General features: G+C 40.0%; 1 protein-coding gene across 1 annotated transcript; it reads left to right on the forward strand.

Moving 5' to 3' along the window:
* The first annotated feature begins 345 nt into the window (after positions 1-345).
* LOC309565666 (ectoderm-neural cortex protein 1-like) lies at positions 346-7705 on the forward strand. Its single transcript, XM_082270621.1, has 2 exons — positions 346-2152; positions 7564-7705. Exon 1 carries the CDS (start codon positions 378-380, stop codon positions 2142-2144), a length of 1767 nt encoding a protein of 588 aa, XP_082126747.1. The 5' UTR covers positions 346-377; the 3' UTR covers positions 2145-2152; positions 7564-7705.
* The last annotated feature ends 8565 nt before the right edge of the window (positions 7706-16270 follow it).

The raw sequence follows: 16270 nt of genomic DNA on the forward strand, positions 1-16270 counted from the left end.
TATAGGTTTTTATAAATAGTCATATAGTAAGTGATTTTGATATATACGGTATGAAGCTATTGTTTTCCCTTACCACCACGTTTAGCTTATAAAGACTGGCAAAAGCATCCTGGCCAATGTAAAGTGTTTCTGCCTACAAATCCCATTCTGAGATGCCCCTAAATATATTACATGTGCACCTGTAACTAAAAGCTCATATATTCCCTTTGTGAGCTTTACTCAATCTTGAAAAATGAACAGCCAATATCAACTAATATGCTTTTATTGGGAATGGTTTGCTAAACATATACTTTAATCATAGCCTTAATCTAATTCAAACTATTATTTTTTTGTCTTTCAGATTTACCTTCTTAAAAAACAGTAAATAGCAAAAAAAAATGTCTGTTAGCAATCACGAGAACCGCAAATCCCGTTCCAGCACAGGGTCCATGAACATCCATCTTTTCCACAAGCCTGGCCATGCTGACAGCCTTCTAACACAGCTGAACCTCCTTCGCAAACGGTGCCTCTTCACAGATGTTGTCTTGCTGGCGGGGAACCAAGGCTTCCCTTGTCATCGGGCTGTACTAGCTTCCAGCAGCCGTTACTTTGAAGCAATGTTCAGTGGTGGTCTAAAAGAAAGCCAAGATAGAGAAGTCAACTTCCACGATGCGCTGCATCCAGAGGTGCTGGAGTTGCTTCTGGATTATGCATACTCTGCAAGGATTATCTTCAATGAAGAGAATGCAGAGTCTTTGCTTGAAGCTGGAGACATGCTACAATTCCACGATATTAGAGATGCAGCTGCAGAGTTCCTAGAGAAGAATCTACATGTAGCCAACTGCTTAAACATGATGTTAATATCTGATGCACATTGCTGTGAAAGATTGTTCGAATTATCCTGGCGAATGTGTCTGTCCAATTTTGTGGAGTTGTCAAAAACAGAAGACTTCTTCAGACTACCAAAGCTAAAGCTGATGGAGCTAGTCCTTAGTGAGGAACTGGAGGTGGAAGATGAAAGTTTAGTGTATGAAGCTGTGATGGGTTGGATAAAGTATGATTTGCGCCTTCGTTTTGATGATCTGCCAGACCTACTGCGCTGTGTTAGGCTAGCTCTTCTTACAGAGCAGTATTTGCGAAATCTAGCCACAGACAGCTTAGTGGTTCAAAATAAGGTGGCAAAATCAATTGTTGAAGAAGCAACACAGTGCAGGAACAAGATTCTGCAGAATGATGGCTTAGTAACTGGATTTTGTGCTCGCCCTCGAAAAGTCAGTCAGGCCCTGCTGCTGTTAGGTGGACAAACCTTTATGTGTGACAAAATCTATGTGATGGACCAAAAGACCACAGAAATAATACCTAAAACTGACATTCCCAGTCCACGTAAAGAATGTAGTGCATGTGCAATTGGATGCAAGGTTTATGTAACTGGAGGAAAAGGGGCAGAAAACGGTGCATCAAAGGATGTCTGGGTATATGATACATTACATGATGAATGGTCTAAGGCAGGACCCATGCTTGTTGCTAGGTTTGGACATGGATCAGCAGAACTAGATAGCTGCTTGTATGTGGTTGGAGGACACACTGCAATCACAGGAGCTTTTCCAGCATCCCCTTCAGTTTCCCTAAAGCAAGTGGAACATTACGATCCCCATGTTGACAAATGGAGCTTAGTAGCTCCTCTTCGAGAAGGGGTCAGCAATGCTGCAGTTGTAGGAGCAAAGATGAAACTTTTTGTTTTTGGAGGTACCAGTGTCAACCGCGAAAAACTCCCAAAAGTTCAATGTTTTGATCCGCTCCAAAACAGATGGTCAGTGCCTGCTACCTGCCCTCAGCCCTGGCGGTACACTGGAGCTGCTGTTTTAGGAAACCATGTCATTGTTGTAGGAGGGGACACTGAGTTCTCTGCAAGTTCAGCCTACCGTTTTAACAGTGAGACTTATCAGTGGTGCAGATTTGGAGACGTTTCTTCAAAGAGGATTAGCTGCCGTGCAGTTGCCTCTGGCAATAGACTCTATGTAGTGGGTGGGTACTGTGGATCACAGAGGGGAAAGACTTTGGACTGTTATGACCCTTCGAGTGATACATGGAGCAGTGTGACCACAGTGCCCTACTCTCTGATCCCAACAGCTTTTGTCAGTACATGGAAATATCTCTCTGCTTGAACCAGAAGGTAAATTCTCATTTATAACATACATTTAACCAAAATTTGAAATACATGTAGAAGACATCAGTAAGAACTACCCTAGAAATGTATGCAAATAAGCCTCTTAGAAGAAAGGATTTGGGGCAATTGCCAGTAAACAGCATCTTTCAGGCACGGGGAAGACTTATGGGCCATACACCCTATAAAATTTTCTAAAGACTTTTTCCTTTAGACTTACCAAAACCATATAATATGAGGTCAAACCTAAACACTTTCAATTTGTATGAAATCTGGCAGGCCCTTGCACTACGTAGAAAAGGTAAATCTGAAGGAAATCTAACCACAAAAGTTGGATAGTGAGTATCCAGCTTAAAGCTGGATACACACTATCCAACTTTTGTGGTTAGATTTCCTTTAGATTTACCTTCAACCATGTAGTGCAAGGGCCCACCTGATTGCATACAAATTAAAAGGGTTTAGGTCTGACCTCATATTACATGGTTTTGGTAAATCCAAAGGAAAAAATCTAAAGACAATTGCATAGTGTGTATGGCCCATAAATCTCCTTTGTCCAGTGTGACAGTGCTTGTACTGGTATATGGCTGCTCAGACACCCAGCTCTGTCACATGGAAATGAGGAGATAGTTTTCAACCTTCTGAAAGCCTGCAAGAGTCACAGCCAGCTTATGCAAGGCTTCACCCCTTTATTCCCCGCATCTGAACAAAGCATTGCAGAAGTAAAGGTAAGGATAGTACAAACAGCTGGTGGGGCTGCCATTAAAGCAAGGTATGTATTAACTAATTGTTGACTTGGTAATTAGGTATTCTGAGTCTTCAAAACAACATAATGCTTTAAAGGCCTACCAGTTGGGGCATTTGTTTACAGACCAGCCATCTAATGTGGCCTTTATCCCACTTGATTGACGTTTTGGAAAATCTTATTTGTAATAAAAATCTAACATGGTACTAATATATACTACTGCTATAAAAGAAAGTGAAACCCAACTGCCGTCTTTAAAATAAAAACGTTTTTCTGAAAATACTATAAAATGCTTTAGAGTCGGTTCACACTAGCGCGACTTGTCAGGCGACTTGTCAGCCTGACAAGTCGCACTCCCTCACGGTCCTTTAACCGCTACAGGACCCATTCTAATAGGAGCGACACAAGTCGCTCCGACTTAGAAAAAGGGTCCTGTACTACTTCGGGGCGACCTCGGAGCGACTTGCATAGACTTCCATTATGTGAAGTCCCTGCAAGTCGCTCCGAAGTCGTGGTGCATGGTAATGCACAAGTCGCCCCCGAAGTAGTAAGGAGTCGTGTCGCCTCAGTGTGAACCGGCTCTTATAGTTACACTGTTTACAAGATCTGTACGTAACAGTTTTTAAATAATGAGTCCGGATCTACATTAACTCCTTAATTTCAACAATGGCTTTTTAAAGTAAAACTAAAAGCCAAATGTTTTTTTTTATTTTGAAAATAATAAGGGAGGGCTATAACCCCTGTCGATATGTTTTATTTTTTTTCCCCTCTTTGTCCCATTGGGGAGTTTTCCATTTACTTCCTGTTCCATAGCCAAAACAGGAAATGAGACGCAATTGCTTCAAAGTAAGGGAATCCCAGAATTATTTTCCTCACTGGAAGATTTTTCCCCTTATTACTGTTCTGGTGACAACCTAAAATTAAGGATTTTATTGCACTCTCGTTGATAATGGAATGAATTTCCCAAACAGGCACACCGACAGTGAAAAAACACGACAGGTGTTCTAATTGCTCTCCAGTCTACCCAAAACTAACAAAAAAAAAAATGACCTCTAGTTACACTTTAAGCCCACATGAAAAATACCACCATGAGAATGTTAATTAACCTTGCAGCAGAGAACTAAGAATGAGCAATTGTGTGTGTTCCTAGTTCTTAGATCTGATGTCAAACTGAAAAATTACTGATAGATTTATTGTCAAGTTAAATGACACATCCTGAGGCTGCAAAACTTGCTCTGAGCATCTAAGCTTCATAAATTCAGGTTACGATGAAATCATAGTCTAGTAATTTGCAATGTCCTTGTCTAGTCCCAGTAGGACCAGGACACATTCATTTTATGTTGAACAAAAGATAGGTTGTATGATTGATCAACAGGATGGGTCTTGGCATGCATGATTGATTGTATCTGAAGCATCTGCTATGAAGCTAGTGGTTGAAACGTATTTTGTTTTATAAATGCTAACTTCTGTAGCTTTGATTTAATATCTTCCAGCACACTGGCCAATACCTTTTATTCTCACATAGCATCTTCTATCTTTTGCATCTTTTTGTAACTGTTGATGCATTTCCCACCTAGTAATATTATTGGTAACAAGTAATAAGTTGGTTTTTGCTTGCTCTGAAGAACACACAGATTTGAAGGGACTGGTGTTTCTGTGTGGTTCTAGTGTCTCAAAATGAATAAGCTCAAATGGCACAGCTCTGAATCGCATGTGAATTGCATAGGAATGTGGTGCGCATCCCTGTGAGATTCATAGTGTGAACCTAGCCTTAAGCTTGGTTGTAAGTAACCGCTAATCTGAGCAGTACCCTTGTGTTCACGGCAATTGCAGTAGTTGGCTGACAGAGAATGAAGAGGCCAATCATATAGTATGCAGGTGAATACCAGTGTGTGGAAGTTATCGTATCAGCCATAGGGAGGGACAAATCTCATTGCCAGCAACAAGGATGTGTGTATAAATGTGTGAGCAGTGGGAAAGGTGACTGCATTAAGGTACGAGCTCCCAGGATAGTTGGGGGAATCTCAGAGGCCTGGGGGAAATCACTTAGCTGTTACATGATCTTTGGAGTGCACCAGATTGTATTTAAGATTTGCATCTGCCTGTGTATCCTGCAAGCTAGAATTTGGTAGAGTCTCCCTCTATTGGTAGCTGGTGGTCAGAGATTGTGAGTATGAATCTCTATAAGTGGTATTGCCTGGTTTAAATATCCCATAACTGATATTGACAGTCGTGTGTGATCTGAGATGCCTGTGTTCAAATCTGAGCAAAGAGTGTACTGACAAAAAATGGCTCACAAGCCTGAAATTTGTAGTGGTGGCAGCTTGGACATCAGGGTATGCGTGTTGTTTATGGCTGCTACTACTAGATTGGGGAACTTTGGGGTTCTGGTGATAATCGATAAGTCTGCTTTGTTCCAAAAACATGTGCCAGATGGTGATACCTTGCACATCATCCAGCCTCCTTTGTCCCTGTACCCTCGGAACCTTTACTGTATGTGTGGCAATGGCCTTAGCATTAGGTTTAGGTTCGCTATTGGTAGGGGAAATCGCATGCATTCCCAACCCACAGAGAAAGGCACTGCATTTTAGCTATGCTTAGGGCAACCCCACGCATCAGCAAATGTGGTGCCCTTTTTGCACGTGCCAAACCGCATGGTGCTGTAACACCATGCGGCTCAGTGCAGCGCAATTTTTAAAAAAGGGTCCGAGAATTCTTTCTCCTTGTTTCTGCAGGTTGGGCAGTCCATTAAAATGAATATGCTGCCCTACCCACAGAACGCAGCCTCAGAGGACTGAACTGAGCCTAAAGCCCCGTACACACGCTACGAATTTTCGCCGACCGGTCGTCTGTCTTTTGTCCAGAGTGTGTGTCCGTTGGTTGGAATGTGCTCTAGACTGCACACGAATTTTCCCGTACGACAGAATTCTACTTCAGAAGTGATGTCATGTGTTGGATTGCTTTGTATGTGTTCTTTCGTCTCTGAGCATGCCCAGTCTTGCTCTTAAGATTTTTTTCCGTCGAAATCTGTACTAATGAGATGAAAATCGGACTTTGTATTACGGACAACAAAAATTTTATAGCCTGCACATCAGGATTTTGTCAGCCGAAAAGTCGGAGTTGGCTGTCGAAAGCACCATACTAACAATCCGAAAATCGGCAGATCGGTCGTCGGACGAATTTTCCCTTCCGAATTTCTTATCGTGTGTACGGGCCTTAACAGTAACTGGGTCTATTGGCTTCTGTCCTGAATAGGACTTCTTTTTAAAAAAGAATTAAGTATGAATATGGTATGTCATTCAAGGTTCAGTTTGATTTTATATGTTTTTGCCTAGTTAGCAAAATGAATCAGAGATACAGTATATGGAAACATTTGCAGAAAGCTATCATTCTGTAACCAATGAGACCAAATAGAGTTTTACAGCTGTGTTTTTTTTGGGACTAATATCTTGATTTAAAAAAAAAAAAATGTATTTGAATATATCTGTCAGTGAAGGGATTATTATCTTGTATTGTGTGTCTTGCTTTAAGGCAAATGACAGACTTTAAAGCTGCTAGGAAATTTCAGCTGATCATTTTTCAGGGCATGTGAAATATTTGAGCTCTTGTAACAACACGTGAAATGCCTTAAGGCTGTGGTATGTTTAGACATCAAAGTTCAAAGATAATCACAGTTCGCTTTTTACACTGTGGACTGATAGTATACAAATTAGGGGGAAAATGTGTGTGTGCTGGAAAATCTTGCCCAAAAAAACTAAGAAAACTTGAGAAGTTCAGATTCTTTCAAGTTTGTGCTGAAAGCAATTTCAGCCTGGTGTGAACATTTGTCCTTATTTTCTTTTGTCTCTTAACATCCTACTTACTTTTTGACCCGAAATCACATCTTAAGTACCAACGGGGTCATTCCTTTAAAGCCCCTCTCTGGGATAAAGACATCTCCCCTACCTCCCTCTAAGGGGCCCACACAGCTTCAAGTGAATAGAAGATTTACTTAAACCATAGACCAGGGGTCTTCAAACTATGGCCCTCCAGTTGTTTGGGAACTACAATTCCCATCATGCCTAGTAATGTCTGTGAATGTCGGAGTTTTACAATGCCTCATGGGAGGTGTAGTTCTGCAACAGCTGGAGGGCCGTAGTTTGAGGATCCCTGCCATAGACAATTGAAAATGTTATCCATCTATAAGCAGGCTGGTTCTCTATTGATCGGCTTCGGTACAGGCAGCCTGTTGTGTTTTTCTCCTGCTTTTGCCGCCAGTAGTGATCATTGTATTCTGACTGTCGGAAAACCTCCCACTGTCGGAATACTCTCTGCAGGAAGTATTACCATATCAACACTGACTCTGTTGATGGGGGGAATCAAGCAATTTTCTATTCTTCAACCCGTGCTTGAAATAAAGAAAATTGCATAATCTATGGCCAGCCTTACCCTCCGCTCCTCCCTGCTGCTAGTCCCCACAGCCTCTTCTCCCTCACGCTCCAGCGGTAGACCAAAGCAAGGTTCCTAGCCTTGCACTGGGCAAAGGATCATTTTTAATTTTCAAAGAGGTGGGCTTTAACTTGAGTTTGAAAAAATAATGTGTATTGAGTTTTCTGTACACGGATGACATTTCTTTGTACATCATTTTGTCATGTACCTTTTCATACTTGGTAGTAATGTGTATTATGTTTTCTTGCAGAGTATCAGACTAATTTCTCTGGTTAAGAAGAACAGCACCGTGATGGGAATTTCCTGTAATTCAAGGTTGTTGCTAATGTCTGCCCAGAAACCAACAATGGCAACAAATGTCTATCTATATTATCAGTGTTAAAAAGTGAAAACGGACCGCTCCTGACCTGATTCATGCATTAGTGACTTGTACACTTGCTAAAAGTTTTGTCATTTTATATTAAAATGACTTTCTTGAGCCTGAATGTTAAAAATTTTAAAATCTCTCACGGACCGAAAAAAAAAAAAAACTGTTTTCCTAAGTACATTCCTATGAAGTCCAGGAGAACATTATACAGCTGTGATGTCTTTTTTTTACATATTGAATTTTGAGAAGACAATTTTGTAGTAGTGATTTTAAAATGATCTCTTGTGAACCTAGTAAATAGCACATTTTGAAGAACATAAGATGATATCCATCACCTTTTTACTTTCCAGGAAGCTTTTCTCTTAACTGACAAAAATACATTCCATTCAAAAAATTTAAAAGAAACTGACACATGCAGGGATTAGAACCTTCCTTCACAGTACCTTAGTTGTTATCCAGACTTTAATTCATGTCTAAGTAACAATATAGTCATATATTTTGGGAACTGTTTGATGTGACTGAAAGCTCCAGCGCCACATAAGGCCCTATGCGCACAGGGCGCTTAGTCCCGGTGTATCAAATCCCAACATTTAGGTAGGCACAAAGCACAGATGCACCATCCAACCCCGTTCTGGGTAGTCTAATAAACTCTATGGAGGACAGGTGCTGTGGCAGGATGGTGCACAGAGTGATGCTAAAGTTTAGGGGTAGTGTGCGCCTGGAGACAAATGCCTGGAGCCCAAGCATTGTGCGATCCAGGCTTCGCCCAGTGTGCATAAGTTCTTAAGCTTGCCATAGATGGATCAATATTCGGCCAGTTCAGAAGGAAAGGGTTGAATTGGAACAAGCTTCTTGGATCATTTTTGTTGGATTAGCTCAAATGCCTGGAACCCAAGCGTTGTGTGATCCAGGCTTCGCCCAGTGTGCATAAGGCCTTAAGCTGACCATACATGGATAAATATTCGGCCAGTTCAGAAGGGAAGGGTTGATTTGGGACAGGCTTCTTGGATCATTTTTGTTGGATTAGCTCAAATGCCTGGAACCCAAGCATTGTGCGATCCAGGCGTTACCCAGTGTGCATAAGGTCTAAAGCCCCGTACACACGAGTAGAAATTCGCCCGGGAAATTTCGTCCGACGACCAATCTGCCGATTTTCGGCTTGTTAGTATGGTGCTTCCCACAACTGACTCCGACTTTTCGGCCAAAAAAATCCTGGTGTGCAGGCTATATAATTTTTTGTCGACCGTCAAAACATGTCCGATTTTTGTCTCATTAGTACAGATTTCGATGGGGAAAAATCTTATGGGCAAGACTAGGCATGCTCAGAGATGAAAGAACACAAAGAAAGCAATCCAACACATGACATCACCTCTGAAGTAGAATTCTGTTGTGCGGGAAAATTCGTGTGCAGTCTAGAGCACATTCCAACCAACAGACACCACTCTGGACAAAAGACGGAAGACCGGTCGGCAGAAATTCGTTGCGTGTGTACGAGGCTTTAAGCTGGCCATAGATGGATAGATATTTGGCCAGGTCAGAAGGAAAGGGTTGAATTGGAACAGGCTTGTTGGATCATTTTTGTTGGATTAGCTCTGACAACAGAGGAGTCCCGGCTGTCAGAATACAATAACCCAGCAGAGAGAATTCCTCCATCCACTTTGGATGGGGAAATCAGTTCTGTTTTTTTCAATTAGCCTGCCTCTAACATTGAACTTCCTTTATTTACTTCCCTTTGGCTTCTTAAATATACTATTCAAATTGTGTGTTTTTTTTTTTATAAGCACAAAGAAACCTAATGATTCTGTCAGAATTCCATAGCTTTTTGTGCCATGTCCGCTTCTGCCTGTTTTATTTAGAGTCTAATCAGCCCTCCTAGTTCTTATCTAGGACTAAAGAACAATTCACTTCTATCTTGTGGAGATGGAAAGAGGGGTAGGTATTAGACATGTGCAGTTCCTTTTGTTCCAAATAAATATTCTGACAAATTTTTCGTTATTCTGAGATTCAGATATGTATGAATATCTGAATTACAGTATAAACGAAGTCTACCGAATGCTCCGAATAACGAAACTAAATTTGTCCAAATTTCCGAAATTCGAATCGAAATTTGAATAGAATTTTACATTGAATTCCATTCTAATTTAAACTGTATATATATTTCTGAAATCAAAGACTGTGTGTGTTATTAGTGTACCATTTTGAAATAATGCTGTTTTTGTTAAGCCAAAGATGATTTAAAGAGTCATTGTAATAATTTGATGAAGATATCTCTTTTGTTTGTTCACTTTGCGGCATTCAAATCGAAAAAAAATCTAAAATTTTTGATTCAATTGATTCTAAATTTATTGATTCCAACGTTTCCGAATACGAATCCCGAAATGAATAAGTCAACCGAATTTAACGAAACTAGATAACTAGATTAATGAATCGAAACAAAACAATTTTTTCACCATGCACATGTCTAATAGGTATTTTTAGTTTATCAAAAACAACTGGCCAGGGCTGACACCATTCCTTGCAATTTCAGTTTAGCAAAGGAACTGTGTCATTTGCTCAAAACAGGAACTAGGTTCTAAGTGCATTTCTGCCAGAGTCAACAGGTATTTTTCTGTACATGCAGGTGTTTATTCCAAGGGATAAAGTATGGGGAAATGTGCAGGTACTACAGGTGTTTTTTTAATTTTTTTATTTTTTATGCCTTTGCATACACAAATTCATGCCATATAAGATTCCTTGAAAACTTTAGGGGCTCATTCAAATGCATGCAAAGGGCCTCACATGGTCATAATTCAGTCTGTTTCTGTCCTCAGGAATCACAGGTGTTTGGGTAAAGCTGCGGCCAGCAGCCTGTTTATGTTACTGATAGGTTGACTGTGGCTTTACACATCTGAGCAGTTGCATGCGTAGAGGGATGGTGGCAATGGACATAAATAGTTTGTGTTCAGGGCTGCTCATACGTCCCGTATGCATGGAACCATTTGGATGCACATACAACTGTGGTATTTATAAGCCTGTCATTGAATTGTACAGGCTGCTGGTTGCTACCCCCATGTGAATGAGGCCTAATACTAAAATTTGCCTCTTTTACTATTAAGGAATGTTGGATTTTTGAGTCATTGAGATTAATATGCAAACAAGCTAGAAAATTAGGTAGACTCTATTTTCCTTGTACAAATTCAACAATTCTCTTTTCGAATTTCTATGATGTGAAGCGGTCAAAGATCTTTTTTGTATATCATGACTTCAGAATAGGCACACTTTTGCTAGAGCTTGTAATAAGAGATTTTGTTTTTATACAGTAACACATTGATGTGAAAATACATTTGTATTTTAGTAGTCATGGAGAAGTAGACAGTCTAAAACACTACATTTTAAAGGAAACCTGAAGTGAGGTGAATATGCCGGAATATATAAATGCCTGGCTGTCATGTTAATCTTAGAGCTTCAATACATTACATCATGCACCTCAAACCAGCAGCCCTGACTTCACTGGCCGCAGAAGTGCGCATGTACATTATTGTGGTGCGGTAAGGCTTGGAATGGCAGCTGGCAACTCTGTATTCCTTGGAATTCTTCATTGTCACATTCCAGTGAGTAAAAAGATAGTGGCTAACGCGTTTCAGCAATAAGCCTTGGTCACAGCACACATAAAAATACAAAAGAACATATAAATATATGCACATACGAAAGCAGTCTCCACCTCTCCATCAATAAATTAATTATTCAATCAATCAGGTGTTGCATCAAATAGGGTTTTCCATGTTTTTAGTCATTCTATATTAGCACTAACGAAGGGCCTCTCCCTTTTCCCATCATTACAACTGCTGTCAGGTTGTTGCTATTTGATGCAACACCTGACTGAATAATAATTTATTGATAGAGAGATGGAGACTGCTTTCGTATGTGCATATATATATATATATATATATATATATATATATATATATATATATATATATATATATTCTTTTGTATTTTTATGTTTGCTGTGACCAAGGCCTAACGCCGAAACACGTTAGCCACTATCTTTTTACTCATTGGGATTTGACAATAAAGAATTTGAAGGAATATGGGGTTTGCTTCTGTCCTTTTTGTTTTGACTTATTGTCCTATGGTGTTGGAGAGGACACCTTACCCTGGGCATTCAGAAAACAGTTTCCACCTACATACAATGGCTCCACTGTCTTGAGTGGTGCACTTCTATTATTTGGTGTATGGTTTGTAGTGGCACCCCAATACACTAAGCCGTTACAACTGCGTGGTAGCATGGTAGGGTGCATTGGCAGCCCCATTAATTTTAATGTTGCTGCCCTAATGCAACTAACTCTTTGCAAAACTGTAGATATGCCCTTAGTTATTTAGAATATTGACACCAAACAGCTGGCATTTTCAGAAGGAGGTTGGGAAAATAACCTCTGGAATTCTCAGTACAGAATTTCTTTATGAACATTAGAATTACTATCATTGTTTTTCAGTGCACATTTCATGATTTTGCACAATAACAACCAACTGAATGTTTTTTAATTGTCTAGTATTTATATTGCATGCGATCGTTTGCATTTGATAGATATTTCATTGTGTGGCTTAAAAATAACTGGTGTTTCTGCTAAGTCTTATCACAGTTCATAGGGGAATTATCAGACATGTGGTCAGATAGTAGGGTTGATTTATTAAAGGGGTAGAGCATGTTTACTAACAAGGTGAAATTAAGTGAAAATTCAACTTACAAAGAATATTCAATCATGTGCAAGGAAAATTAATTTGCTTGCTTGCACTTGACTGGGTAATTTAAGTCAGTACAACTTCATATCATTCACAAAGCTTAGCACAAATTCCCTTTGCTACTCCTTTAGGAAATCAACTCCTATGACTAGATGTATATACAGTAAAACCTTGGTTTGAGAGTAACTTGGTTTGAGAGCGCTTTGCAAGACCAGCACATTTTTTAAATAAATTTTGACTTGATATACAAGTGATGTCTTGATATACAAGTAGCGTCATGTCACAACTGAGTAAAAAGGGGAGAGAGGTCCCTCTAAGTGTAGCAATATGGTTACATTTAATGAAGGTTCAATATTTAGCAGCTCACATGGTTGATGATTAAAACAGGCACATCTAAGTATGCAGGCATCTGGGGTAAAGCTGTCCATATAGACCATCCTCCGCACTGCCATCTTCATCAAACCCTTCCACGCTGCGATCCACGAGCGATTCAAAGTCTCACTTTCGGATCACTCTACTGCAGGGTAGTCTTCCCAATCACAATTGCAGACTGACATCGGTGAGAGCCAGTGGTTCAGAAGATGGTCTATGTGGACAGCTTTACCCCGGATGCCTGCTACATTGCTATAATCTTTGTATATAGACTATAAACTGAAGGATTTATGAATAAATGGTTGTGGAACGAATCATCTGAGTTTCCATTATTTCTTATGGGAAAATTTGTTTTGATATAAGAGTGCTTTGGATTACAAGCATGTTTCCGGAACGAATTATGCTCGCAATCCAAGGTTTTACTGTATTCTCTTCACTAAAAAGTCACAAAGATGTCACAAATTTTCCTAAAATTCATTTTAAAATGAAAAGTTAATTCTGATGCAAACAATGCAAGCAGCAGCATATGACATGTGTCATGGTAGGGCCTGTGTTGATGGGCTTTGTTTGCGTCAGTTTGGTTTTGCATTCCCGTACACGTCTAGGGTAATGCAGAACCCACTTAAAGCAGTTTAAATGCAGGCCTAAAGGAGGTCAAATGCACCTGTCAATGAATTCTGAATGATCTCCGGTGTCTAGTTTTAGAAAGATCATTCAGAATTCATTGACAGGTGCATTTGACCTCCTTTAGGCCTGCATCTAAACTGCTTTAAGTGGGTTCTGCATTACCCTTTACACAACTCCAAAGCCCATTAACACAGGCCCTGATTTGTGATTGTTTTTTGTGCTACAGCAAACACCAGCCTCTAACTACAGGTTTAATAAATGTCTTAAAAACAACTTTACAGAACTTTGAATACTCTTACAAATCCTAGCCTACAATTCTGTTGGTTGACAAACTTATTAACAAGCTACCAAGAAATAAGAATTTAAATATTTGATGTTTCTCATTGTGTGTGTAGAAAAAAAGATGTCTTTGTATATTTAATATTTCTTTCAGCCTGGAGCTGATATTTGTCATTAAAAAGAATGAAACTGTGTTATGTGTTCTTTGTCACCAGACTCTGTTGTATGGATTAAGGTTTTTAGACTAACAGTCCTGTTTTTATCGTCCCCTGGTCACCTCCTTTAAACAGCAAAGGCAGCCGGACAGAGATTTGCGATCTTATTCCAGAGACCGCTAGCCTCCTATTCTTTTATTAAGACCTTTGTACAGAGGTTCTGTGGAATTTAAATTTGATTCTCTTTGTACATAAAAAAAATGGCCTTTGAAGCTGTCAGAGATATTCTCCTTTTCCACTTTTACTCACAAGGTTGAATCGGTCACCATCAACTCTGCAAGGCGTGTGTTTTTGTCCTGTAAAATACTTTTTCTTACATAAAGAAAAGGTGGTATTAAGACCTAGAACCAACTTCCTCCCCAAGGTGGCTTTGTCCTTTACTACATCCTAGACATTGTGCTTCCATCCCTCTGGCCAGCCCCATACATCAGAAGGAGATTTCCCTTCTTTTCTGGATGTAGTTTCGAACTGTGTTTGCCTACCTTGTGACCACTGCTTCCCTTAGAAAAAGTTGCTCCCTCTGTGTCATTCCTGATTATACCCGGAAAGAGGGGGCCAACTATTAGTTCCATCATTTCATGATGGCTCAGACAGATCATCATTCGAGTTTTGTTTCAAAACTAAAGCATTCTGAGAGTGGGAGTGGGTTATCAGGTTGGTCACTGTTTTTCTGTTTCCCAGTGACCAAATTCTTCTGCATGCAGCAGTATAACCCAAATGTCCCTCATTCCTGTGTCCCTCAATATGCTCCAAGAAAACAATTTTACAGTGAGCACAAAAATCCTATTTTATTGCACACTGGGAAGACGCTGGCTGTTTGTATGCAGTTCTCCCGCCTAGAGTTTGATTAAAAAAATAATGCAGTAGACGTGTCACCTCACTGGTAGCTAACAAAAATATGACTTTAAAGTCTTTAACCACTTAACGTCTAGCAACGTAGACCTACGTCGGCTGACTTTGCGTGGTCTAGCCTCTAGCTAGAGGCATCACCCCGGTACCGTTTTTTTAGAGCCGGCGGTCGGCTTACCGGTGGTAATTTGACCACTTGAGCCACTTGATCGTTACCCCGGCGAGTGGGAGGGGACGTCCCCCCCTCCCGCTGCCTTCCGCTGCTTTGCCCGGGTCTCCCATCCCACCGGGAGACCCGAGCACCCAGCCGGCGCGTCCGCCAGCTGGATGGAGTCCTGAACAAAGCCGGAAGCGGCTTTGATCGGGTCTCCGATGACGTAACCTGGAGGCGGCTTCCATGACGTCATGTCTGGGTTACTCTGCTGCTAAAGGCGGCAGATTCTAAAAAGTGAATGTATTCAAAAATGCGGTTTTCGGCGTTTTGAATACATGGAAGTGTAGTGGAGGGGTCTAGGGTCTTTTAGACTAATGGGCCATACACCCTATAAGATTTTCTGAAGACTTTTTCCTTTAGGTTTACCAAAACCATATAATATGAGGTCAAACCTAAACACTTTCAATTTGTATGCAATCTGGCAGGCCCTTGCACTACATAGAAAAGGTAAATCTGAAGGAAAAAGTCTTCAGAAAATCTTATAGTGTGTATGACCCTTTAGAGTACCTGTCACTGCATATTGCTATCACAAGGGATGTTTACATTGCTTGTGACAGCAATAAAAGTGATCAGATTTTTTTTTTTTTTAAACCTGTGTTAAAATTAAAAAAAATAAAAATAAATAGGAAAAAATAAAAATTTAGCCGCCCCCGTCGCCGTTAGCTCGCGCACAAAAGAAAACGTATATGGAAGTCACACCGCAAATTAAATCGCTGTTCAAACCACACATGTGAGGTATCGCCACGATTGCCAGAGCGTGAGCAATAATTTAAAAAAAGAGCTGCACTCTAACTCTAAACTGGTAACCGTTAAAATTTTTTAAAGCGTCGCCTATGGAGATTTTTATTGACTGTAGTTTGTCGCCATTCGGCGGGTGCGCGCAATTTTAAACCATAACATGTTGGGTATCTATTTACATGGTGTGACATCATCTTTCACAATATACAAAAAAATGGGCTAACTTTACTGGTTAGTTTTTTTTAAATGCAGTGAAATTTGATTTTTCGTAATTTTTCCAATAAAATGGCATTTGAAAGACCGCTGCGCAAATACCGCGTGACAAAAAATATTGCAATGACCACCATTTTATTCTCCAGAGTCTTTGCTAAAATATATATATATATATATATATATATATATATATATATATATATAATGTTTGGGAGTTTTAAGTAGTTTTCTAGCAAAAAATACTGATTTAAACTTATAAACAAAAAGTGTCAAAAATAGGCTCAGTGGTAAAGTGGTTATGCTGTATATAATAAATGGAACAAAGTAGCGTTGGGCAACTTGCCTAATGTGTAAGTTGGGA

This window comes from Pelophylax lessonae (assembly GCF_965119305.1).
Source record: "Pelophylax lessonae genome assembly, chromosome: 1".
In the NCBI taxonomy this organism is placed as follows: Eukaryota; Metazoa; Chordata; class Amphibia; order Anura; family Ranidae; genus Pelophylax; species Pelophylax lessonae.